The sequence below is a fragment of the Plutella xylostella genome, chromosome 18 (assembly GCF_932276165.1).
Source record: "Plutella xylostella chromosome 18, ilPluXylo3.1, whole genome shotgun sequence".
Taxonomy (NCBI): Eukaryota; Metazoa; Arthropoda; class Insecta; order Lepidoptera; family Plutellidae; genus Plutella; species Plutella xylostella.
This window is the reverse complement of record NC_063998.1, coordinates 3,582,613-3,609,355: the sequence shown is the minus strand read 5'-3', so window position 1 is coordinate 3,609,355 and position 26,743 is coordinate 3,582,613. Positions and strand designations below refer to the sequence as shown.

Here is a 26,743-nt window from a genome sequence, read left to right as displayed (position 1 = left end):
CGTTTTTGAATGAGTTCCTTCACCGTAACAGTACCTACTTGGTTTAATTGTACATACAGGGGCGTATTTAAAGATTTCGCGCCCTGGGCTGCTGTAGTTTTCCGCCCCACCAAGGAATGAAAGAAAACCAAAAGAGCAGTCAGTGTAGGTACTCTACACTGACTGCTCTCTAGCTAGTCTATGTGTCTATGTCTATGTCGATCTACAGTGCGACAAACTTATCTGTTCCGGTGACAGTTAACTACATGGGTCCATAACTCATTATTTACTAATAAATTATATATTGATATAGATTAGATGGATTTATTTAAACCGCAAGGGTAAATTGCCTTTTACGGGAAAACTTAACAACCTAGAGAATGAAGAAATATTAGAAATTTACGTGAACTCTCACCGGAAAAGATAAGTTTGTGGCACTGTACATAAATGTAGATTGTGGTGAACATTGTGGTGATTTGATTTGCATAGATAATAATATCTTCTGAAGAAAAAAAATATTTTTCTGTATAGATGAGTACATTTTAGAACGTTAAGAAATAAACTTGTGCAGGGCGACTGAGTGAGGCAATTATTTTTTCTTTAGATATCCTTCCGAAAAATACATAGGCGGAAAAAATATACTATTCCGCCGGTTCAGAAAAGAACAAAGGCCGGCTTTCATACTTAAAAAATCCAGCGCTGCTCGTCACCAAAATACTTCGGAGTGACCCTGGATAGATCCCTCACGTAAAAAACCCACTGCCAAAACACCAAGAAAAAAGTCAGTTCCCGAAACAACCTTCTGCTGCGATCTACGTCTGCGGCTTACGTCTACCAGCTGGGGCGCCTCTCCCCTCTCCGCAAGTTCTACGAACAAGTAGCCTAGCACTCTGCTTCTCAGCCGAATTTGCCTGCCCCATATGAGCAAGATTCCCATTCCTCAAAGCCTGAAGACAAAAGTCTTCAACCAGTGCGTCCTGCCAGTGATGACGTATGGTACAGAGACGTGGACACTGACGGTAGGACTGGTCCACCGATTTAAAGTCGTTCAGCGTGCTATGAAGAGAGCTATGCTTGGGGTTTCTCTGATGGATCGTATCAGAAATGAGATTATCCGTCAGGACTAAGGTTACCGACATAGCTGTCAAAATATGCAAGCTGAAGTGGCAGTGGGCTGGTCATATCTGCCGAAGAACCGATAACCGTTGGGGTAGACGAGTTCTCGAGTGGAGACCACGAATAGGCAAACGCAGCGTGGGACGCCCTCCTGCCCGCTGGACTGACGACCTTAGGAGGGTGGCGGGTAGTGGTTGGATGAGGAAGGCCGAGTACCGAGTGTTGTGGCGCTCCTTGGGAGAGGCCTATGTCCAGCAGTGGATGATTATTGGCTGATGATGATGATATGGGCAAGGTCCACGCATGCTAAAGAAGTAGATTTTGCTCTTAACGGCACAGTTCGTATAGTAACGGGATGCCTCAAACCGACACCGCTCTAGAAAGTCTACTCTCTGACTGGGATAGCACCCCCTAGCATACGGCGAAAAGTGGCATGTTCTGTTGAAAAAGCCAAACAAGAAGCGACTCCACACATCCACTGTGGGTAATCACATACTGCCGCCCTTCCCGCCTTAAGAGCCGCAAAGCGTTTCTAAATAGTGAGGTGTCCTTAACGGATGAAAACCCACAAAACGCAAGTCTAAATGCAGCCCCAGGATCCTTTCCTACCTGTTGCTCCAGTCTCCCCTGGCACATTTGGAAGACTCTAAATCAGTTGCGAGCAGAGGTAGGCTCCTGCAAGGCCAATCTTAACAAGTGGGGCTATACCGTTGGTACCAACCTATAGCTGAACATAAAAGAGTAGAGAATAATTGAGGGCGTGGCAATCTAAGAAAGTGGCCACACTATTATAGTATAGAAAACGGACAAAAGTATCACGATACTTTAGCAGAAAAAATCAAAACGAAAAATGTTTCAAATATTTACTAATTATAAAATGCCACTTTTTGGGGAGGTTTATGTTAAGAGAAGAAATTAGTAGGGGAGAGGGGGGCAGTCTTGAATGAATTTCATTAAATCAAATCAACTGTAACTTTTATTTCATTGTGTATTTCATAATGTTTTTTTGCACTGAAACACGTGTTGGTTATCCCATTATGTAATTACTATAGGAGAAAAGTGATAGTATCACACATCGATATTTTATTACAGTTTTTTCTTGCTCAGGAAAAAGTTCAAATGTGCCCCGGCAATTCTTCTAAAACTGTGTTTACCGATTTTCCTGCAACAAATTATTTAATTGGTCAGAAAAGCAGTGACTTGCAAATTATTATGTCTGGGGAATTTATACCGACTCTTACACTGAGTTGCAGAAAGGATGTATTGTTGCCTTGCTTTGACAGTATACGGACAGAAAGAGACAGACATAGATTTAATGTCCACATTAGCTTAAAGTCCCTTTCTGCAACTCGGCATTACATATTCTTACACATATTTTTACAATAGGTACTCTAACACGGAGAGACCGACACACATAGACACCTACAGCTGTAAAACTTATCGATACCCTTTTTGAGTCGGGGGTTAGTAAAAAAGTATCTAGACCTGATGATTTAACAACATTAGCATCCAGACCCTGATGTCATGTAACGTTTGACACTAGTATTTTCTAACCTCTATAAGAATAACAAATACACATTGAAAGGCATTCTATTACATCAAAATAGTACTTTTTTACAAGAAATATAAGCAATGTATGTTAATGGTTAGAAATTAAGTAAGTACCTACTCACCAGTATAAAACGCTGCTCTTTCATAAACATCGTATATATTGACTAATACTTCTCCAGCCTCATTCTCCGCCAAACATCGTAGGTAAACGCTGTAAATCATCTGTCTAGCTTCGCTGCGAATGGTTTTATTCATTTTCACTTCGTGAACAAACTCAACAATCCACAAAACTCCAAAATTAAGCAAAATTCGATTTGTTTATACAGGAACAGGGCGAGTTTGACATTCAAACCATAGAAACAGACCACAAATCACAAGTTTTTTTTTATTGCCAGGTTTAAATCTGTTTAGTTCCAAAAACATTAATCTCTACTCTTTTGTGTTCAGCTATACCTATGCGACTGTGATACCGCCCCCTGAATATGGAGCATTTACTCTCCTGTACCCTGTGCCCTTCCACCTGCACTCGGGAAGACTTACTCCAGGCCAACCAGAATGCTATCAAAGATGCTTCTTTTTGGTCTGGACAAATTTGAAAATTCGCATGTTCACTGACATGAAAGAAGAAGAAGTGTAGAGTACCCACCGACCTACATAAATGTATAAGAACAAATGCAAATCTATCATCACAAGTGATACATTTGAATAGATAATGATATCTTCCGAACAAAAAAAATGATTTTTCTGGATGTCTATCTAGAGTACGTTTTAGAACGTTTAGAAATAAACTTGTGCAGGGCGACTGAGTGAGGCAATTATTTTTGTCTTTAGATTTCCTTTAAAAAATACCGAGGCGGAAAAAAAAATACTATTCCACCGGTTCAGAAAAGAACGAAGGCTGGTCAACATGTGGAAAGATGGCTCAGGGCCGTTCTAGGCTTACGACCTAAAATATTGTTCTGTATTTTTTTAATCCTCCAACCTAAAGTCTAAGGGCGGCCTGCCGGCCGCCCCTGGGCCGCCCTTCGCCGCCTGCCGCCCCGGGCTGTAGCCCTTTTAGCCCTAGGGTAAATACGCCCCTGTGTACATAAATTCATTTTTTCAAAACAATTCAATGGTACATGGCGGGATTCGATCCTAAAGCCTCACGAATGAGAGCCGAGACCTTATCCGTTACGCCATCACGTCTCAATTTAGTTTTTATTTATTTATTAATAGGTACTTACATAATGTATCACGTTCCACGATTTCATAACAAATCACAAATACACCATCTTCAACATAAGTATTATTTTTTTCATATTACAATATGTAGTAGACTGAAGCAGCCACTCAAAATGGTAATAAATATAAGATTATCGAAAATTGCTCGATATTAAATTACCTATTACTGTGAAAATCGGCTTAGGACAACATTATGAATGATATAAAATGAAATTAAATGGTTTGATATGGTTGGAGAGGCTCTTATCAGGTAATATACGACGATTGGAACATTCTGTGGAATATTTCGTGCCTAACAGGCATTCTCTTGAACACACATAATATATATTTTGCTAAATTGCCACTTATGGATTATTTGTTTTTTTTCGAGCGAAAAAAGATTATAATAAAATTTTGCAAACACGTGGCGTTAGGTAGCTTAAGTAACTTTTACATATATTCTTCTTCTACTTTAGCCTATAGCAGTCCTCTAATGGACGTCGGCCTCTCCCAAAGCACGCCACTGGATGCCATCAATAGCTTTCCGCATCCAAAAATTATTATGGCTACAACAACTTGTAAGCTTATTTTCCACTGTGTAGTGGGTAGTGAAATTACAATGAGGTGGAAAATAAAAATATCAGAATGTGGTACAGTTATTAATATTTATTTATCAAAACCCTGCCTCACACAATATTTTATAACTCAAATAGGTCTAAAATGAGACCAGGGATTAAGTCCTTATAATTGTCTGGTTGAAGTATACAAGGTATTGCAAGGAAATTACATTAAAGTGGGGAAACCAAAGGTTCTACCCCTGTGTTTCACGCCACAGGGATAGAAAGATGGTATTAACCCCAGAGAAACTTCTATATTACTTCAATGGGATAGCAGTTTAACGTTAAGGTCCCGTAACCGAAGGACGTTGATAGCCTAGCGCCTACAAAAGGTTCAAAGTGCAATTTAGATACTACTGCCCGTTCTAACGGGGCTCCCTACGAAGTAAAAAAAAAATAAAATAAAGGTTTTAACCCGCTAGAGTCCACCCGGGTTCTGCCTCTGCAGTCCTACATTCAGCAGCGGCGTTAGAAGGCTGATGCCGCTGAAGATTAATGGAAATCCTAAGGAAATTCCTCAGTATCCGCTCAACGAACATACAACGGCCAACCTGGACTGTCGGACGGGGCCAGGACAGGAGCTCCGGACGGCTCGTGGCTCGCTGACGGCTCTGGTCACCAACGACACCTTCTGGAATCGCGAGAAACAGCCTTGGGTCAAGGATGGGTCGGTAAGGACAGCGAAGGCCTAGCTAACATGTCTCAAGTGACGTGTCTTGAATGGCCCCTGGGTATTTCTAACCTAAAACCTACGGTCAATCACTAATCAAACAATTATGGGAAGGTTAGAGCTTGTCTCAAAGGCGGTAGCTTTGCTGTTTAAACGTGACACTTGCAAAATAACCTAATTGACACGTGGAAGGTCATGGCGCTTACCTTGGAGGTTGGGGTCAGGTGACACGCGTCTGGCAATCGCACGCTTCACCGGGCAGGATTGAAATTGCTGTAAAAGAAATACGCGAGAGTTAGACGTTGCTACGTGTAGGGATGAAGACAAGGCAGATGGCTTTCGAAATCCAAAGTCATCGGAAATCGAATAACAACGAAATGCTAGTTTACTCACTCGGCAATTCTGGTTAGGTACACGTGGTGTGATGCTGCGTGGGTGTCTGTGGCACGTATCTGGTAACTGCAAAGAAACAACTTAGTCAGAATCTATCTCGTAGACCAATCAGATAACCTGAACCCACGATCGAAATACTCACCAGGAAATATGAAGCAAGGAACTTGGTACCAATACGGCCTGTGCCACGCGGACCGGGAAGAAAAATCTAACCACACACGTTCTACTCGAGACGTTCTGACAGAGAATGGCTCGCCTCCTTGCCAGTTCCGAAAAAGAAAAACCTTCACCGGGATGCCAGCTCATCGTCGGGTCCAGCTCACAAAACTACTCTGTGGCCAGTCAACACCATCATTGTTCTGAGCGTCATATCGCCACTGACCACTGTCCGATGACGATCTAGCACGAGTTTTCTCAAAAGACCACAGACAACAACTGAAACTATATCCTGTGTGTCGAATTTGACAGCTGATACTTGACAAGACTAACAAAGTAAACAACAAACATAATGTTTATTGTAAACAATAAACGAAATGTTAAGTTACAAAAATAATGGTGTTACAAACTGTGCAGCTGATCTTTAGGAAAACTTATTATTACTTAGATACTGTTAAGGCAGAAATGAAGAAAGTAACAAAATAACCAAGATACTCCCAATATTTACTCTCCTAAGAGCCCCATGGTCTACTAACCCCAGCTTTTTCTAACCCCGCGGCGCCATCACCGGCCAATTATGGTACATCTCAACTAATTTGTTGCTATTTATTTTTATCCCTCGTTATGAGCCCCTATGGAGTGACTCGCCATTATTACTGAGCTACTAACTAGGAAAAGGTGTTCAAGATAATTCCAGCGATGAATTGTTGCCACCTATACCTACAGGGTGTTACAAAAGTGGTTTTGTAATGTGTAAAGGAGCACACAGGTGGTCTTTATAAACGATCGACTTCGTGGTATTTTTTGTTGTTTTTCCTGTAGTGACAAGTTTTATTATGGTGGATGGGTGGTTAGGTTTCAGACTAGCGTATTTTTCGGTTTGTAATTTGTAAATACTGACTTACATTAATCTATTATCCTACCCTATTGAGAACAATACATCACTCCCTCCAGATTTTACTTTCGGATTACCAGACATTTAAGTCACAGAATTTTCTTTATTTTCGCAAACTTTTAGCCGAAATGTAGAACTCCATCACAGAAACTCACCTTCAGGGAAATCTAGCGAAGTGCGAGAACATATCAAAGGATTTTGAACCAGCTCCATTCAACTGAAGTGCTAAGAATTACATAAATATACACATATAAAATTGTAATATCATAAAACAACCCAAATCTTAGGTTCCTTTAAACATCAAAGCGAAAACATGCCTTATTTTTATGCTATTACGGGTATATAGAGTGAAAATGTTTCGAACAAATAATATATTTGTGTGAATATTTTCTTTTTCCCTTTCAATATTGCGTTATCCCGATGGGTGCTATTCAAGCCACGCGAATGAAGGTAAGAATCAGAAGTACATTAGCATGCACGTGTATTGTACAAAAGACTTATAATTCAGGGTATTTTGTGCCTATTTCTTACAAAATACATTGAGTAGATATATTATGTATACATATTATTATGTCAATTTTAACGTTTGGAATCACTCAAGATCCCAAAACTATAATATTCATGCATTACCTATATTAATAGGTACACGAATAGATGTGGTATATCTATTCTTTTTCTCCCATTATTCAATAGTTACTATTTATATGCTTGTTCTTATTCATCGTTCGTATTGTAAAGGGTACAAGCGAGTCCGCGTTGTTCTATGTTATTGTATGGTCTTTACATAAATCTACTGAATTTTCTTTCATTCTGAAACGCTTCCTTATCTGTGTTACCTCTGGTGAGTGGTTAGCTGTAGCGGCAATAAACAGTTTAGTTCCGCTGTCGATAGTTGCAGTCGCGGAAACAACAACTATTGCGAGCAAACTTGCGGAACGGATGCGCGTGAGAGTTGCATTACCGCAGCCTGTAAGGGTGCTTACATAGAGAATCGGGTTCCCTGTATCTACCCGTACCGGTAACCTGATTATGCGAAAGCGCTCATGAGAGATTTAATAATCCTGGAAATGCACCGTGACTGACAGTTTCGCATAATCAGGTTACCGGAACAGGTAGATACAGGGAACCCGATTCTCTATGTAAGCACCCTAACAGCCGATGAGAAGTAGGGGGTCACTCTATATGACGAAAAACTAAGTTTCGGAGCGATGTTGCATAAGCTACGACCCTATCTCGCTGTATAAAAATTTGCCGATTGCACGACAGCTCGCGTTTGTCAGTTTTTCGTCAATATGAAGTAACCATCATAGTACCCCTCCCCTACCCCGCACGATTTACGACTTAATAAAGGTAGTTAAAAGTAATTAGATACTTGTGGTACCACATTATTTGTACCCAGAACAATAACGGCCTAGCGAAATAGCCAAGTGTAGATCTAATATTACGTAGGATAGAATTATCTGGATAGACGTACTAAAAAATAGTTCGTATTATTTTTTCTTTCACAACTAAATTTATGGTGAAATTGAAATAATTTAGTTTTAAATAAGTAATAATTTATTTGACTATAAATACTTTTATTATGAAGGATTAACAGCATTGTACCTAGGTACATAATAAATATATAATTAAATCATTATAAAGTAAAGGCCCCTATAAAATACTGCGATTCGGTGCAATGAGAGCTCGAAACACACAAACTTACTATCCCTTATCCCACGCTCTCCTCTATAAAACACTAGTTTTGTGTTCTAGTCCTAACTACTGACATAGACAGTGTCGCCGCACACGGGCCACCGGCCACAGCCACAAACGCCGCCACGAGAAGCTTTTGTATAGAAACGATTTGAAGCTTGTTGCCGCCACCGGCGTCCACCGTGTGCGGCGAGTTCATATAAAATGTACGAAAATTACAGGAAATATGCCAGTGGAGGCGTTTTGTGGTTGTGGCCGGTGGCCCGTGTGCGGGAGCCCTAATATACTAATTATTAGTCTATGCTACTGACTTTCGATCGGTAGGCAGAATATTTGGTAAACTTGAAATGTATAAACAGAAGAGTGAATACGACTACGTTTGCCGTCGACGTCCAGTAAATGTACGGATGTACGGGACACTGGCTTGTTCGTATCTGTACAATCATGTACAGGTACAGGAATACAAACTGCATCTGAAATAAAAGGTTTTTTGTGGTAATAATAAGAGAAAGGCCATGGCGCTTCTCAGAAGCGCGCCTTTTCCAAGTAGATTTATAAATATCTGTGAGTTGCATGAAGCGCAAAATTATAACTTTCCATCATTTATTTCTTTCAACTTGGGAAACTATCAGAAACACATCTTCAACGTTACATTAATGTTGTAAAATATACCTCATATTCACTATTAATCTACTAAACCAACAACCCAAACCACCAATCAACTCACCATTTGAACCACCCGCACACAGTCCCTGCCCCGGTGACATTTCACGAAGCGTCTGCCGAGCGCTTTGATTGCATTCTCCACGTGGACCAACGCCTGGACCGCTGAGTTGACGCAGCCCAGCGCCGTCCAGTGGTTCCCTCTATCGTACTTCACCACCGCCCAGGATGCCCACAGCATGAGCATCGAGTGGTACACGTGAGTGAAGGTTATGAGGGAGCCTTTCTTGCGTAGGATCAGGATGAATGAGTGGAGAAGGTCCATCGCTTTTGAGACCAGGAATTTGTAGTACAGTATGCTCAGTAGCTGGAAGAGGGTGTCTGGGTATTGAATGGACATTATTTGTAAATTTGTAGAAGTAGGATTTACACAAATATTACATACAAGATACCTACGTAAATAACTAAACTAAACTAAACATCATTAGGATTTAAAGATGTCCAGATAGTTTCCTCACAAAAAAATCCTTCATCGTAAAAAGAAGATAATGAAATTAATTGATGAATAACTTACGTTATATTTAAATCTACTGACATCTTTTGCGAAACTATTGTTACTAGGATCATTTTTTGCCACTTCAAAACACACCTCGGGAAATAATCCCACTTGTGTGATGTAGAACAAAAACTGAAACAAATAATAATTATAATATTATGAATTAGAAAATATGCACAAAAGGAAACTGTATACAGGTCTTTGTTAGATTTTCCACACGAACAAACTCACTGTTTAGTAGTAGTTCTAACGTGGACTGTTCGAAATACTAGTGAACATTATTTAAATCTGTATGAAGTCACTAATTGAGATCAACTTTGGTTGTATAAAAGGAGAATGCCGCCAACATAGAACAATGCAGACTCGGGTGTAAAGTCCATGTCCAAAGCATAGTGAATATACCTGTACGCATCGTAGCTGTGACTGACAACGACGGAATAAAAGAAAAACTCTACATGTACCTACCTACACTAGTTTCTCCTGTGTACATCCTGTGGGTTGACTGGTAGAAAATGCTTTTTAGCATTAAGCCCACCTTTTGTACACTTATTTATATATTTGTGAAATAAAGTATTAAATAAATAAATAAGTAGTTATATAATATAATAGCAATATCTTACCATGGCAGACAGAAATGCACTATTGAATCCTAACATAATGCTGAAGAAAAAGTGAAAAGTCCTCAGCTTCAGAGCAGGTCTGTTCTTCATAAAGTTGGGACCAGCAAACAAAATGAACAAGAAATAGAAAGCTACTAGAAATATATAATCATTTGGATCGCCATAAGACGTAATATCCAGCGATTCATCTGAAAAAAATATTTCATGACTTTACGTACTACTTCATTCATACTGAACATCTCATGTTCCATCAGATGAGACATATAATAGCACTAGTGGGAAAGGCTTTGTTTCGTATCATCACAGCATAAGTACATTGCACATGGAATGGTGGAAAGGCGCTGGTGGTCCATAGGAGTAGGGTAGGTACTCTTATACTTACTCAATAACTTTGATTATATACAACCCAATAATAGCCGAGGAGTATTGGATACTATGGATTATGGATTAAATGATCGATGACCTTGAAAATAGTAAATAAATAACATGAAGATTGTAATAGATGCAACAAGTATAATTGGATATATATAAAATAAAGTGGATCATACATTTGCCTTTTGATAGTGATATACCAATTTTGGAACAGCACATCTTGGTCTTCCCAAACAGTGGTTCTTCGAGAATGTTTGTATAGTCTTGAGTAGATGGCATGATCCCTTGTGCTTATGTATTTAAATATGTAAAGTAAATGGGCTTAGTAAGTATACCTACCAAAAAAAACTATTATTGTTTTGTATGACACTAAAAAAACTAGTTAAATTATTTTTGTAAACAAATTGCGAGATTCTGAGATCGATTTTTGTTTTTTTTTAAAGTCACGTTATCAGCCTAGTCCTAAGTATTCTGTGTTCTATTTCCATAAAGTTATTTTTAAGGGCTTACAAAACACAATAAGATACTTTTATTTCGATTGATAAAATAAATATGACGACTATATTTTCTGCGGTAGCGAGAGGTCTCTGAACTCAATTCTGAATTCATTGAATCAGGCTTATGTTCTTATTAACTTTGTTATTTGAAAAATATTCAGGAAATATTATTGTATCTAATGAAATTCCGTCGATTTCACTTCTAGGTACACAATAAGAGATTGGTATACCTAGATTGGTATTTTTAAATAACTTAGGCATTGAGGAGTTCGGCTAGCATACAGTGCATCTGCATTGTGCATGCACAACTTGGGATTGGTAACCCGAAGATGATTTTTGCCGATCAAGGGCTGTTACATACATAATTGACTACACAATCAAATAAATTTTATTATTTATATCTTTGTTAAAGATTTATTAAATTTTGTTCGTTTGGAGCTCAAGTCTGGACTAGGAAAGATATCTAGGACTAAAAAAAAATTTAGAATCTTACTGTCATTTTCACGTCATTTTCTTTTCATCAGACACTAGTAGACTATTTACAATAATTTATAATTTTTACTTTAAATATAATTTAAATTCAATTAAAGGCCTTTTTTTTTGAACTAATGTTATTGCATAATCACTTTTAATATCATAAGTAGTGCACATACACCATGTCCAGCTATTGTGTTTTACTGACTGATACGAAGACAGCATTCGGTAAGGAACAGCTTGAACCGGTGCCTTGGTACTTACCAAGTTAATACTGCGTTTTATTATAGGGTAAATACGACAAAATAATTATAAACATAGTGGGGAACCTGCAGGCCTGCAGCCCGCTTGCTAAGCGTAGAAATTATGGCAATAACCCTGCAGTTTTTGAAAAGGCTCATTTTCTTTGGTGGATGGTTTATGTGTGTAATCATGGGTGAATGAATTGGCTTATTATTTTTTTGGATACTGCTGCATCCTGCTTGGAACTACTTATGTGGTACAGAAAATTGTACCTACGCATGTATTCTACCTATGCAACTGGCATAGCTAATAAAAGTTATTTTTCAGACGAAGCCGGAATAGCTTTCATAGTATTCGTGTATTTGTTATTTACATTACGTATTGGGCCGAGATTTATGAGAAACAAAAGTCCATGGGCTCCTGTGGAGGCGATTTTCTTCTTTAATATCATTAAATTAGTCCACGCCTGCTTCTTAACTAAATATGTGAGTTATTCCATGGATTAAATTAAGTTAAGATAGAAATCTCGTAACATTGAAACACGTATTTAAGATAGTAAGTACTGAAGTAGTCTTTACAAGTCGTCGGTACAGTTAGTCGGTACAAGTTTTTGTTCGTACAATTTAAATACACAATCAAATAAATTTTTGCTTACAATATTTTTAAGAATAATAGGTAACTAAGTATATCTCGTATATACGATAAGATGGTAATTTTCAATTTACATTTATTTAGATATTTGTATTGTGTTGTGTACCTACGTACCTTCACAAGACAAACAAATGAAATTGGTATTCAATTTCCTATTCTTATTTCAGTTCTATTTCTATATTGACAAAATGGGTATATTTCCTCAAGAATGCCTGGATCATGTTCAAAGCAATGTGAGTCAGTTTTGTGATTATAATGTATTTTTCAAGATTTTTTCTGTCTCTTATTGGATTATCTTCAACGAACAAGTGAAACGATTTTCAGAAAAAACGAACTTTCCTATTACTGAATCAAGAATATGAATACTACTTAATAATCAATTACGAAAACTATTCGCATACCACCGTGGACGAATAGTGCTTTTGACGTTATAATTATAGAATCAAACGAACTACAGAAGTTTAATTAAGCGATACGGAGCTCAACCTCAATATTAAAGCATATCTTTGCAGATAGACTGCGTCTACTACCGCCTGATGCTAGTCAAGATGCTGGACCTCTGCGACACCATGTACCTGATCCTCCGCAATGAGTTCCACCAGGTGACCTTCAGTCACGTGTACCGCCGGCTCATGATGCTGTTCATCACGTGGGTCTGCCTCAAGTACGACGGCACCTCCGTGCTCTGGGCCTTCGTGGGGATGGTCCATTCCGCTCTGCTGGTCCCCATGTACCTGGCTGATGCCCTGGTGATCCTCGGCCCGAGAGCTGCTAGATTTGCGTGGTGGAGGAAGTACTTTCCCGCTGTTTATATGGTGCGTTGGACTGGTGTTTTGCTGAATTATTCTGCACGTTCATTGTACTCATTTTGGAGCATCGTTAGTTATCATCATTCCCTCATTGCTATCGTCACCATGGGGTGCTCGAAAGGAACCTTCACGAGTACCGTATCACCTACCGTTCCTCTAGCGACAAATGCTTGTCTGCCTGGCAAATCTTTTCACCACGGTTATATTAAACCCTAGCTCTAGTGCTTATCGTGTTTATCACTGAATCGCCAATAAGAAGATTGTCATCATCATACCTTCATAGTCAGTCTCATCTTTATACCTTCATTGTAACTATCACCTTCACACCCTCATTCTCACTATCATCTGATTTAGCAGATCTGAATCTTCACACCTCATTAACAACCAACCTCCTCCACCCCAGGCGCAATTCCTCGTCTTCCTCCTGCACACTGGCGCCCTCTCGGTGGAGCTGGGCTGTCCCCGCAGCCGCGCGCTGGTGGGGGCGGTGGCGGCGCACGGGGCCGGGTTCCTCATGCTGTACTGCCTCTACTGGCGATACTGCAGGAGGGCGAGGGCGAGGGGAGAGGATGAGATAATATTATCGGCCTAAAACCCTTCCTTCATTGGAAGAAGACTGATGCCCCAGCAGTGGGGACGTGGTCATTGTGATGATGATGATGATATTATAGACCATGTCATGAACATGTTGTGGTTTTATTTTGAGTTGTTTGAAGTAAATGATGCTGCAATATGATTAAGGATCTTATTGATTGAAGGAAAATATATTTACAAACAATTAATCTAAGGATAAGATAGCACAGGCAGGTGGCTTTACTAGTGTAGCTAGCGAGATTAGCCTAGCGAGTCATAAAGCTATTAGCTTTTGGGACCGGCCACAATGAGTGCTTAGTGCCTAGATAGTCACTTTCTTGTATCAATGCCGCCGGTCCTAAATAACTTAAATTGCTACTTTCACACACATGACATTTTGTAAAAGTGGTTATGAAGCAAGATGGTATCTAATCTCGTTGTTAAACTACATTGCATAATGTGCCAAATAGTCACCCAATATCGAAGAAAGCCTTTTTCTTACCCCAGTCATGATAGCCGTTAAACTTTTACAATAAAACTATTCGTTTAATAGTCGATTAGTAGATTGGACTAAGTTATATGTCTTCGACCTCCCCCGATAGTTCCCAAGTAAGTTCCAGTTCGGATGATCAAAACTTCTCTATCGGAGTGTTCCCCGGTGGTTTGTGAGAGCTCTGTATGTTTCCATTATTAATCAGCTTATGATATGACCGATTGCTAGTATTGCTACCTGCAAAGATTCGCTCGGGTAGGATTTAGAATTGCAAGTTCATTGAAGTTAACACAACAATTGAAGGTTTCAAGAAATTGCCTGGCGTCTGGATAATAATAGCAAAATTGTGTATAGTTTAAGTTAGTCGCAGTTGAGTTCAGAGAATCGAAATAGAGTTGAAGGGCGACTCCGTTGTCCCCTTATAATATGTACAAGTTATAGGTGTTGCAAAAGTGATATAGTGAGTAAACTCTTTTTACTATTCGCAATTTCATATAATGTGTATTTTTAGAACGTTGTATATTCAAAACAAAATAATGTCGTTTAGTACCTACGATGAACCACTCCTTTGCAAGTGCAAGGTGCATTGTGGTGCGAGCTCACTCAGCCGGTGCGATTCCGCGTAGATTGAATTCGTAGAATAATTATTTTAGTTCAGGGTTCTCCTCAGAATACCAAAGACATAATCGTCATATAAGTTACTCTATGATCATTGTTTTGTAGAATTTTCAAGAATTTTATTTTGATGGTCTATTAATCTATCAAAACATTTTTGTCGAGCCAACTTTATTTTACATTTTTATATTTATACAATGCACATAAAGGAGCCATTTACTTTTTTAAATGCAAGATGGTGTTTTCCCTGTATGGGAGTGGTGTTACCACAAGGACGACGTAAGTTTACTATTCAGGCACAGGAGGAAATAGCTATAAAACTTTTCAATAAATTCTCATACCTACGTGTGCCTTTGGGGACGATAAGGATTTCCCGGGTTTTCATTTAGAAACATATTTTTCTATAAAAACAAAGTTACTTACTTATATCAATAACATTGTAGTGATCAATTTAAGGTTGTACTCTAAAAATAAGGGCAAGCCTGTTTTTCTTATTTGGGCACTTTCGATAAGACATAACAAAAATAAGAGCACGTTAAAAATCAGCCCTGGCTGGTAATAAAATTCGGGACTTTGGATAAAAAAACTATCCATTATTATATCAGCTATCTCTAGTTTTTAATATACCTAATATGAAACTTGTTTTACAGTGGAATTTCTTCACGACGCAACATTTTCTGATCCCAATGAAGTGTTGTTTGTAATGGCCATGTACTTGGTGTTTCTGATAAAGGTTTTCCCAAAATTTATGGAAAAGAGGACGCCATTTTCCCTGAAAACTTTCGTTTTCTTTCTTAATATATTCAAAGCTTGCAATTCTTCAATATTAGTGTGGCGGGTAAGTGACCTCTGATCATTGATGATCTACACACTACAGTTCAAATCGTTCTGCCAAACGAATGATTACTGTTTCTATCAGTTTGATAGGAATTCCGTGATATCTTCTATCTATTGTGTTTTTAAATATGTGTGGGGTACTTATTTAATTAATAATAATCCGTTTTTTTAGTTCTTCCGGCACCTGCTGTCTGCCGGACTCTTTCCTCTGGGATGCTATCATGATTACTACAAAATTCACGTTAGTCTCGTATCTGTATCGTATTATTAACATGATAATTTTAAACTTTGCAATGTAGCGGTTTATAATCCGCGCCCTATCGCATAAAACCAGTGTTGACTCAGGATTGGACGCGAGTTGTCTCAATGAAACAGTCTATATACCATCTTCCAACAAAATTAGGCATCTATTGATTAAAATAAGTTCAGGTAAATTTATTCCTTTTCCCTTAAAGTTATATACCAATAAAAACTCACGTCCACAGCCAATCGGCTTCTTCTACTACAAATTCATGGCCACAAAGGTCCTCGACCTGGCCGACTCCTGGATCCTGGCGCTGCAGAAGCGGACCTCTGACGTCACGTTCCTGCACGTCTACAACCGGGTATTCCTCGTGCTGGTCAGCTGGACTTGCATGAAGTACGACCCGTCCGACCACTGGGCGCTGTTTGCGATGCTCAACTCTGCCGTGCAAGTCCTGGGGTACGTGGCCACGGCGGCCGCGGTGTTAGGGCCGAGGGTGGCGAAGTATGTTGTGTGGAAGGATAACATGCTGTTGTTGCAGACGGTACGTACGGAGAGTTTTAACATTGCGATAAAATTGTTTGTCTAGTTTTACGCCACGCGCGCGTAGCAGCGTCGTAGCGGCTTCGTAGCAGGCAGCGTAGCACCGACGTAGCAGTAGGCGCACTTCATTACAGTGAACATCGAAAGTAAATATAAAATTAATATAATCTAGATCTAGATTCTATCTGTACTCAAGGTAGATTGTATGTACTGATTAAAAAGTTATATATTATTATTTTTTCGTATACAGATACATTACATGGTGATATTCGTGCACATGTTGCTGCACAGCTGCTTCACCAACTGCCCGATGGACACAGTGGTGCTCAGTGTGTGCGGGCTCAACGCGGCTGCTTTCGTTGTACTGTTGCTGTGCTTTGTGTATTCACGAGGCCTCCCGGGGCAGACCAATAATATAAATTCAATAAATCAATAAAAAATCTAATTAATTACCTTGTTTCATATTTATTCAATGTCCACCTACTCTCTGATTTTTAATTGGAAAGAATTCTGACATTTTATAAGTGATGCTACTAAAAAAGTTCTTTACCGAAAAAATGAAAAATTGCGATCCATTTCTGGGCAATAATTTTTTCTTAATATTTTTATACAAAAAGATAAATCTAAATATTTACTTGCTCAAGTAAACTAATACAAAAATAACAAATATTTCAATATAATAGCTGTTCCCGCGAGCTTCGCTTCGCCTTAATAAGTTTTCCCGTGGGAATTCCGCGATAAAAAGTAACATATGTGTTAATCCAGGGTGTCAGCTAACTTCATTCCAAATTTCATTAAAATCGGTTCAGCCGTTTTGACGTGAAGAAATAACAAACATACACACATACATACATACATACATACACATATACACTTACAAACTTTCGCATTTATAATATGAAGTAGGATCACGACTCACGACCCATGTATCGAATTAATTTTAATTGCTTTATTTTATTCTTTAGCATGGCATCACTTCCAACTAAATTCAGGGATAATAAACCTTTTTAATCAATTTCAAAAAAAGATTGTCTATTCGGTAAGTACATATAATATGTTCGGTATGTATGTAAGATTATTGGAACTGCACCATATTGACATATGACAATATACGAGTACCTATTAGGGCTAATAAACAAATATTCAATATTTTATAAATGTTTATGTACCTATGTACGTTTATATGCTTGTTGGTATGTATGTTTGTCCACGCATATCTCCGAAACGATTGATCCGATTGTCACTATTCTTTTTGAGGGTTCCGTACCTCAAAAGGAAAAAAAGGAACCCTTATAAGATCACACTTTGTTGTCACCACCTTTTTTCTCGGAAACGGGTAAAGATATCAAGCTGATATTTCGTATAGATGTACATAATTATGATGAAATTAAAAGGAAAACTACCTCAGGTAATTAAGTATACTTGTACGGAACACTCACTGCGCGAGTCCAACTGGCTCAGTCGGGTAAGCGCCCGCTTCTCAAGCAAGAGATGCGGGTTCGAATCTCGGCGCTGACATGTAGGTAACAATGAGTTCTTTGAATTTAAGTACAATGTATACCATCGCTCTTACGGAGAAGGAAAACATCTGTGATCATATGTGAACCCACCAACACCGCAGTGGACCAGCGTGGTGGGAAATGGTCCAAGCTTAGGAAGGCAGTATGGAGATGTTGGAGGCGGGTTCCGCTCATCTGGCATAATCTTTATTGACCAAAACTCATTTCGCATAACTCGTATGGTCTAAACTTTTTTGGTCGAACCATCACTTTGCCAAGACTTATGTGGCATAAGGCTCGTTTCGTCTAAAACTCTTTAGGCACAATCTTTAAACACCTAAGTTTCGTTTGCTCAAATTTATGTTCGTCTATATACCTATGTATAATCTTGTTTCTCCTAATGTTATCTTAATAAATAATATATTAAGTATGTAGTAAATGTACAAATTGTGGTATTTTTCTCCTACATCCCGAAAATCACGATATTGTATGATAAAAAAATCGAAAGTTAACGACCAATATAATTATTACAAACCCCATGAGATCGAAGCCTATAAATAAAAAAACAAATAACAAATCCATCATCATCCATCCATCGTCATACCTATAGCAGTTCACTGCTGGACGTATTCCCTCCCAAAGCACGCCACTGGATTGGACAGACTCTGCAGCTGGGTAGAAACAACTTCCAATCAGAGGTCAATAGAAGAATACAATTGGGCTGGGCAGCATTTGGCAAACTTCGTCAAGTCTTCTCGTCGCCCATACCACCAAGTCTCAAGACGAAAGTCTTTGATCAGTGTGTCCTACCGGTTATGACCTATGGGGCTAAAACGTGGACACTTACTGTGGGACTGGTTCACAAACTGAAGGTCACTCAGCGAGCTATGGAAAGAGCTATGCTTGGAGCTATGCTTGAAAGATCGCATCCGGAACGAAGTAATCTGACAGAGAACTAAAGTCACCGACATAGCTCACCGAGTTAGTAAGCTTAAGTGGCAATGGGCTGGTCACATCCTGTCGAAGAACCGATGACCGATGGGGTAAACGTGTTCTGCTGTCTTACTCCCAGCGATGAGTCGCTGACACAATTTCACCTGTATCGCTAATTTGGTACCACCACCGCACATTTTAGACGCACAGTTTGCTGTGACGACACGTAAGCCAGTCAGTGCACACAATACAATTTTATAGAGCGACATCTCTTTTTTTTACCTCTATTCAAATACGAACGCAACATCGCCCTGACATCGGCGCGGCTACCGTTTCAAAAATAATTACTAGTTGTTTTTAGATATATTTTCTACGACAGCGATAATTATATAAGATAATTGAGATTATCTTTAATTGTATTTTTCACTGTTTGTAATATATTTAGGTAGGTACGGTAATTATTTCTCACCGTAGGTAAATCCCCTTTTAATTTGGAGCGCCGCACTTAATAAAATGGATACAGGGACTAAAAAAAATATATTATAGTCTCAGATGTCCAGACTCGTATTGAAAAAGTGCCCAGCCCAAAAAGGTTTGTGATCTCTGATTTGTCTAAAATTGATAACTGTCAGAATTCCGTAAGATTACTAATAACAGTGTAAAGGTAGGTACATACATACACCTACTACCTACAGTACACAGTACCTATAGATTGGCAAGTTGCTTGGCGACCCTCCTTGCGGGGTGAAAGACGAGGAGGGGACGAGGTACCCAAGACGACAGCGGGTAGCGGGAGGGTAGCGGGGAAGGGCAACGCGTGCACTGCATGTCATTGTTACGGCAGTCTCGGCCGCGCAGCCGAGGCGGCCACATGTCTTATATAGTCTGTCATAATTTGAGTGCGACCCACATGAGATCATTGATCCTGAGACCATTAGTCTTAGGACGAGTGTTGAGGCCTTTTTAATATTATCATTATATTATTATTAGGTATCTATAATTCGTCAACAAAATAACGTTAAAAACAACAAATCGTATAATGTCTCAATATAGGGGCTTCTTGTAGAACAGCGTACCGGATCAGTCATGCATGCTACGCGGCTAAGCGTCAGCGCACACCGAACTGCAAAATGCTCGCGCATGGTCGAGCAAACTTTAGAACGCATACTCGAACATTTACTAGAAAGCTCGAGCATGGTCGAGCATCAAGTTGGGACGTGTATTCAATTTTGAAATGTATGGAATTATCATAAGATAAATTTTTCAATGATTTCACAATATGCTCTGCTCTGCTCTGCTCTTGGTGTGCGCTGAGCCTAAAGGTTGCTACTGCGCAGTCAGATACGAAAAAGTAAACAACAAAGACGAAGAGTCCATATGACAGTGCGTCAGTTGTCAGTTCTTGTAACTAGGAAAGCAACCAAAATTTATGTGATTTAATGAAAGTAATTAATGAGCAAAACACAGAGAAAAATTACAAAATTGATGAAATTTTGAAAGAAAATGGTCATATCGTGCTTCGTCTACCCCCATACCACCCGGAATTAAATCCTATTGAACTTGTGTGGCGGTACGTGAAAGGCGAGCTCGCAAGAACGTCGATTGACTCTAACTTAGATAAAGAGATAAAAGACTTAGGCAGCGTTCCCACTACGCCGGACCGGCAGATCTGCCGCGCCGGTAAATCTGCCGGAAGAGCTAGTGGCTGTACAATTTATATGAAGCTATTCACATTATTTAAAATAATTCTAACATTAACCATAGTTGTTTTAATTAAGTTAAAATAAACTAACAAACTATTTAACTACCTGATTGTGCACGTATTTAAAACTGTACTGTAAAGAATTCAATAAATAAATTATTATTATTATTATCCCGGGTCCGTCATTTTTGCCGAGCCCGGCATTTCTACCGAACGTTTTGTCACTACGAATTGCCGGTAGAACGACCGGGCCCGGAGTAATGTGAACGAGTTTGTGCCGGTATCTGTCCCCCGCTCGCCCCGCTCGTGCTCCCCTCGCCCCTGGATGTAAAATGAAAAGCATGGAAAATCTTTCCCGTAAAATAGGGTGTACCCAATGTTTTCTTTTATTTTGCCTTCTATTAAGATACCACCACAACACAACAATTTCGTCGTCCATTGTGCGCGCAGGTCCAAATTCAACTGAGGACTGTCTGAATTTCTTCCGGGATCCGATGTAATGTGAACACTCTGTCCGGTGTCCGGTTTTCGGCAGATCTGCCGGTCCGGCGTAGTGGGAACGCTGCCTTAGAGTTGCTTTTCTCTAATTATTCGCCTGAAAAGTGGAGAAATTGTGACGACCATGTCATAAAAAATTAAGACGAATATTATAAATCTGATAGAGTATTTGACGATGTATTGGACAGGTATGTTATTGTTTATTTATAATTTAATGTAAATTAAACATAAAATATTATAGGTGTACACTGAACTAATATGACTGGCGTACTCTAGTACATTATACTTCAAAGTAGGTATAATGTTTTTTTGGTTTTTGTCTTAGATTTATAATTGAAGTTAATGAAAACGATGATGAAGATGACGATGACGACGACGATGAACAAGTCGACGATGAATCAAACAGAGAGTGAACATGAAAGTGACATGGAAATTGATTTATAAAACAAAACACTTTTACATAAATAAATTCAAATTGGTAGATATTCTGAAGGTAAACATCCAAATTTTAATGCTGTCAAACTATAAATTTTAAGCTAAATATGACATTTACGGGAACACTCATAGAATAAAATTTTACTTACGTCAGAAATAGTTACAAGCTATCGCGAGATTAATCCGGGCACACTTTTCTACGTGTGTAGCAGTCGTGCTACCTCGCCCCCGCCACTTCTTTCACCCCGCAAGGAGGGTCGCCAAGCAACTTGCCAATCTATACTTGGATTTTATTTTATGATTTTCCGTTTCTGGCTAACATTTATAAATGCTCTACTCCACAAATTATTTATATTAGTGTTTTTTATGAAACAGACTCCGCAAAATTACGTGCCAAGAATAAACAGGTGCTTAATATTCCATAAATGTATAAAAGCTATTCTTTAACCGGACAACCCGCACAAGACTTTCAGCAAAAAAACAGAAATAAGTGAATTTTCCTCGGTATAACTAATTTTATGTTTGTATTTATATTTTGGGTTGCTTATGAATAAATTACTTTTTAAAAAGACAATGAAAATATTTTTACCTAACGAGTGGAAATTTGTAAAGTTATTTAAAAATCCGTTCGCAATAACCCTCAACGTATACTTGTTTCTTAAAAATAGTCATGGATTATGTGAATGAAAATACATGTCCAACACAACGGGAAAACTGACCCACAAGTATCCAGTAATGCTAGAAAGATTATGATTTATGTAGGACTCCAACAAAACCCTTGTCCAATGAGAATATAATACACTACCCTTGTCCTCCAATAGATAAGTTTGGAGGTACAACAACAGTATCAAACTGCTGTAACTTGAATCTGTATAATAAACCGTGAAGATCCAACTTTCGGAACCACTTACCCTATTGTTATCCGAGCCATAAACTTTTTGCTCGCTACCCTCGGATTAGCCACAAGTAGAAGGAAGAACAGTTTGATATCTAATGGTTAACAAACACGAAAAATTTATCTGTAGATTATATCAGAAATTAATCAAATAATGCTTTATTATATGTATGTATAATTGAGAGATATCTTAACTAAACCTAAACTTTACTCTCAGCTTAGCGAATATATTAAGTAAGTACAGTTCTCCCATCTTAATAATGCGCATGCAAATCTTCGCAAACTGTCGTATTCCCGGAAACACCCGAATCAGTGCCTTAAACAAAGCACTTGCATTTTGATCCTTGTTCGAAAGAAATAGTAGTCAATATCATGTGACACATAATCGAAAACAATTTGGGCGGTCGGTGGCTGTCACCGATCAGTCAAGGGTCTCAAGGTCAAGATCAATATTACTTTTGTGGAATTATAAAGAGCTGCAATTACACATCGTTCTTGTTATTTTTTTCAAATGTGAATTTAATTTCAACTTTTATTATTTTTGACGATGCCATATTATGAGGCACATTTAAGAATAAAATATGCGTCACATTGATAGACTTCACTTTGCCAATAAAGCCACACCCAAAAGACCAAGTTTGTAATTGTAATATTATTGTGAATGATCAGCGCTGTAAATACTTTTGTACTGAGATTTTAATGTAAACATTTTTATTAATGTGAAATAATCAGTGCTGTAAATACTTTTGAACTGAGATTTCAATTTTTTTATATAAACCTGTGTTTGAAATCCATTTCTCCTTATAATATAAATCTTGTGTTATTCAAACCTTCTTTCATCCATCTTTACATCAGCTTCAGTAAGACACTTGAAAAGTACCTACTGTAACATTTTCGAAGTAAATTTTAATATTATGGAATATTATGAATTATCGAATTAAATTTCGTTACTGATAAATCAATTATCTCTTTTAGCACCAATTACATAATTCTACTAAAATTTCATGAAGAAAATGCACTTAACCACTCTAAATACATCATAGTTTTCTAACGCTCGGGAATACGACCGTTGCCGAACAATGACGAAGATTTCTATGTGCATTATCAATTTTGGGGAACTGTACGTACATATTTCCTGTACTTACCTCATGTAGGCTGGCTGGTAGAAAATGCTTTTTAGCAATAATGTATTCAATAAATAGCAAATATAAAATAAAAACTTTCCCATATAATGGACAACATTTCATTTTCTTTACCCTATATTTTTATTAGCTATTCGGAAAGTTTATAAAAAATAAGAGGACCCGTATTTTTTTATTTTGTATGTACATAAATTTTTGCATGTTATTTTTAACATTAAAGTTAATTATTTTAAAACCGGAAGTAACGTCCAATATTAGGCTCAATTTTTATTTTTGTCTATTGCCTTCGTCTCGAAAAAAAACATAAATGACACTGACAAGTGACATTTAAACTTTGTTTACATGCCAACCGGATTCTCGCTTTCGTGTTGTTGTTGACTGCACGTGGTTTTGGATTTTTTTGAAATTACAGCCATAATTACTGTTTTCTGACCGAGATTGTGTTGTTCTGGTGTTGGTTTGTGTGTCCTGTGTCTGGGTAAGTAGTAGTTATTACTTGTTTTTGCTCCATCTGGATAATTCCAGATGGAGCACGACGTAGAACGCCCCCCGGACCCGCCGCCGGATCCCGGCCCTGCTCCTATTCCTCCTTCTCCCCCGCTCTTCCCTGAAACCCCCCAGGAATCAAGCCGTAAGCGTCCTCATGAAGAGCCAATTACTGACTCAAGTAAAAGAGTTATCACGGACCCAGAAATTGCGTCTGCATCCATCCAGTCGGTGTATACGCACCCTAGCCTTAACGAAAACAACAAAAGGTACGAACTACAAGATGCAGGACCATTTATTGTCCACGTCTCGAGGCTAGAGTCGTCTTCCTCTCAAGGCACTTCCCTAAAAGCCATCAAATTCGGCCAATTTCTACACAAAAACAAAATTGTCAATATCACCCGCGATGGAGTTAAAGTAGTAGGTCGAAACAGAGTAGCTGTCGAATTCTGCACTGCAGCTGACGCAAACAAATTTATGCAAGACCCACTGCTCACTGAAAATGGATACAAGGTGGGCGTCCCAACATACAGCATCACTAGGATGGGTGTATGTAAGGATGTTCCACGGGACATGTCAATGGATGAATTTGTGAACTCACTTGATCTCCCCCAAGGATGCGGTCATGTACTAAGAGCAAGGAGATTTAGTAGGAAGAATAGAGACAGTGATGGAAAGGTCTCCTGGATTCCAACTCAAGTTGTAGTCATCACCTTTAGAGGTCAAATCTTACCAGAAAAGATTTACTCTTACAAAGCTACAGTCTTGGTAGAGCCTTATAAATTCCCCACCATCCAATGCAGAGCGTGCTGCCGCTTTGGTCACGTGAAGGCACAATGCCGTTCAAAACCCAGATGCTATCGTTGTGCCCAACCACATGATGGTGAAAATTGCACCATTTCTCAAGAAAATGCTTCATGCCTACACTGCTCCGGCAGACATTTCTCAACTAGTCTTAACTGCCCTGAGCAGTCTAGACAAAAAATGGTAAAACTGATAATGTCTCAAGACAACATTTCCTTCTCTGAAGCAAATGCCAAGGTCCCCAGCAGTAGGAAACCATACGCAGAAGTTGCCAAATCTCCATCCTCTACACAAAATCTACAACCAGCCTCTCCCCCATCACAGACCCACTCATACAGGAAAACAGTTTTCACCCAAAGACGTCCCCATGCCCCACTTGGTAAGAGCTATGACAAGCAAGCTCACAATGCCCTAATCGCTAATGCTTCATCTTCTCTTCCCAATGGATGTGCCCTGAATAATGATTCTCCCTTGTCCTCTATCTCACATTCTACATTACCAATAACCCCTAATGATAACCTCCTAGAGGTATTAATTTCCTCAATTATATGCATCGTGTCAAAATTCAATGACACAACCCTACCGCCCAACGTCGCCAACAAACTCAAACTCCTATACGAATTCACAAATGGCTCTGACACCAATCCTTCAATGGAATGCCCAGAGTCTGAATCGTAAAAAATCCGAACTTTTATTTCTTATAGATAAATTCCAACCTGTCATAGCTGCCGTCTCGGAGACATGGTTTCTGCCGGGTTCCCGATTCCGGGTGCCTGGGTACTCCTGTCTGCGGGACGACAGGGATGATGGATATGCAGGCTGCGCTTTGTTTGTGAAGCGCTCCATTATCTTCTCCTCTCTCCCCATCCCTGATCATGGGTACGGATTTAATGTGGTGGCTCTTAGAGCCTTAAACATTACATTTGTATCCGTGTATTTCCCAGATCCCCATCCTTCCCTTATTCCTCCCTTTTTTAATATTATTTCCTCTCTGCCGGGGCCATTCTTGATCATGGGTGACTTCAATGCACACCATGTATCATGGGGCTCCTATCACAGTGACAGTTTTGGAATTGACATAATAGAAATGCTTGACTCCCTTGACCTCTGTATACTTAATGATGGATCTCCTACTCGTCGCGTTCTCCCATCTCAGAATCCTAAGAGTGCTGTCGATCTATCTATCTGTTCTCCTTCCCTGGCTTCGTTAATGTCCTGGCGGGTCCTCCCGAATACCTATGGTAGCGACCATTTCCCAATCGACATCACTATATCCAATAGACCATCTTTTATTTCAAATTTTAACCCATTCCCAAGATACAAGGTGAACCAAAAAGAGTGGCAGAGTTTTGTGGAGTCTGTGGAAAATAAAGTCAATCTGATCCCCCCTTGTTCTCCAGACAACTATATGAACAACTATTCAGAGTTTGAAAAAGCACTAACATCTTCTGCAAAACCAAAAAAATCAAAAAGAAGCTCAAGGGTCTCCCCTCCCTGGTGGGACTCTGAATGCACGGAAGCAATTAATCAGCGGAATGATGCAGAAGATGCTTATTCGGCTGCAATGAGCTCAGAAAATTTTATTGAATATAAACGTTGTGCAGCCCGCACCAGAAGGCTATTGTTAAAGAAAAAAAAACAAGGCTGGTTCAGATTCTGCGAAAACCTTTCCCCTATGACTCCTGCTTCCATCATCTGGAGACAAATAAGGATATTTCGTGGCTCCATAAATGCACAGAATGTGTTGTCCAACGACCCTGCAGTATGGCTGGATGATTTCTCGGACAGACTGGCTCCACCATTTGTTCCAAACTCTGATTCTCTTCCCCTACCTCCTTCTGTTCTCCCATCTTCACATAGTTTAGACTCCCCATTCTCAATTGA

The 26,743-nt window shown here is 39.1% G+C and overlaps 3 protein-coding genes and 1 long non-coding RNA gene across 4 annotated transcripts; 2 read left to right on the top strand and 2 right to left on the bottom strand.

The window, feature by feature from the left end:
* Window positions 1-4,495: 4,495 nt before the first annotated feature.
* Window positions 4,496-6,087, bottom strand: LOC125489889. Its single transcript, XR_007267325.1, has 3 exons — window positions 5,530-6,087; window positions 5,343-5,409; window positions 4,496-5,097 (listed from the first exon to the last, which is right to left on the bottom strand). It is a non-coding gene; the product is annotated as an uncharacterized LOC125489889 (long non-coding RNA).
* A 2,049-nt stretch (window positions 6,088-8,136) lies between these two features.
* On the bottom strand, window positions 8,137-10,881 carry LOC105392946. The gene is made up of 5 exons (XM_011564638.3): window positions 10,663-10,881; window positions 10,115-10,302; window positions 9,513-9,626; window positions 9,003-9,305; window positions 8,137-8,748 (listed from the first exon to the last, which is right to left on the bottom strand). The coding sequence occupies exons 1-5, from the start codon at window positions 10,763-10,765 to the stop codon at window positions 8,569-8,571; spliced, it is 888 nt and encodes a 295-aa protein (XP_011562940.3). The 5' UTR covers window positions 10,766-10,881; the 3' UTR covers window positions 8,137-8,568.
* Window positions 10,882-11,504: 623 nt separating this feature from the next.
* On the top strand, window positions 11,505-13,846 carry LOC119692661 (elongation of very long chain fatty acids protein F). Its single transcript, XM_038113862.2, has 5 exons — window positions 11,505-11,685; window positions 12,028-12,185; window positions 12,519-12,584; window positions 12,864-13,166; window positions 13,564-13,846. Exons 1-5 carry the CDS (start codon window positions 11,640-11,642, stop codon window positions 13,750-13,752), a joined length of 762 nt encoding a protein of 253 aa, XP_037969790.2. The 5' UTR covers window positions 11,505-11,639; the 3' UTR covers window positions 13,753-13,846.
* Window positions 13,847-15,006: 1,160 nt separating this feature from the next.
* Window positions 15,007-16,917, top strand: LOC119692712 (elongation of very long chain fatty acids protein 7). Its single transcript, XM_038114155.2, has 5 exons — window positions 15,007-15,120; window positions 15,492-15,679; window positions 15,851-15,919; window positions 16,164-16,466; window positions 16,716-16,917. The coding sequence occupies exons 1-5, from the start codon at window positions 15,039-15,041 to the stop codon at window positions 16,899-16,901; spliced, it is 828 nt and encodes a 275-aa protein (XP_037970083.2). The 5' UTR covers window positions 15,007-15,038; the 3' UTR covers window positions 16,902-16,917.
* Window positions 16,918-26,743: the final 9,826 nt, after the last annotated feature.

What these genes read in the sequence shown, in the direction of transcription:
- LOC105392946 (XM_011564638.3), bottom strand. Translation starts at nt 10,765, where the DNA reads ATGCCATCTACTCAAGACTATACAAACATTCTCGAAGAACCACTGTTT. An exon ending in TCAGTAGATTTAAATATAAC is followed by an intron (nt 9,306 to 9,512) that starts GTAAGTTATTCA and finishes ACCCTCTTCCAG; the next exon opens with CTACTGAGCATACTGTACTA. An exon ending in GTGTGCGGGTGGTTCAAATG is followed by an intron (nt 8,749 to 9,002) that starts GTGAGTTGATTG and finishes CTTTTATTTCAG; the next exon opens with ATGCAGTTTGTATTCCTGTA.
- LOC119692661 (XM_038113862.2), top strand. Translation starts at nt 11,640, where the DNA reads ATGTCCAGCTATTGTGTTTTACTGACTGATACGAAGACAGCATTCG. An exon ending in TGGATCATGTTCAAAGCAAT is followed by an intron (nt 12,585 to 12,863) that starts GTGAGTCAGTTT and finishes ATATCTTTGCAG; the next exon opens with ATAGACTGCGTCTACTACCG. An exon ending in ACTTTCCCGCTGTTTATATG is followed by an intron (nt 13,167 to 13,563) that starts GTGCGTTGGACT and finishes CCTCCACCCCAG; the next exon opens with GCGCAATTCCTCGTCTTCCT.
- LOC119692712 (XM_038114155.2), top strand. Translation starts at nt 15,039, where the DNA reads ATGCACATAAAGGAGCCATTTACTTTTTTAAATGCAAGATGGTGTTTT. An exon ending in GGTGTTACCACAAGGACGAC is followed by an intron (nt 15,121 to 15,491) that starts GTAAGTTTACTA and finishes CTTGTTTTACAG; the next exon opens with TGGAATTTCTTCACGACGCA. An exon ending in ATGATTACTACAAAATTCAC is followed by an intron (nt 15,920 to 16,163) that starts GTTAGTCTCGTA and finishes TCACGTCCACAG; the next exon opens with CCAATCGGCTTCTTCTACTA.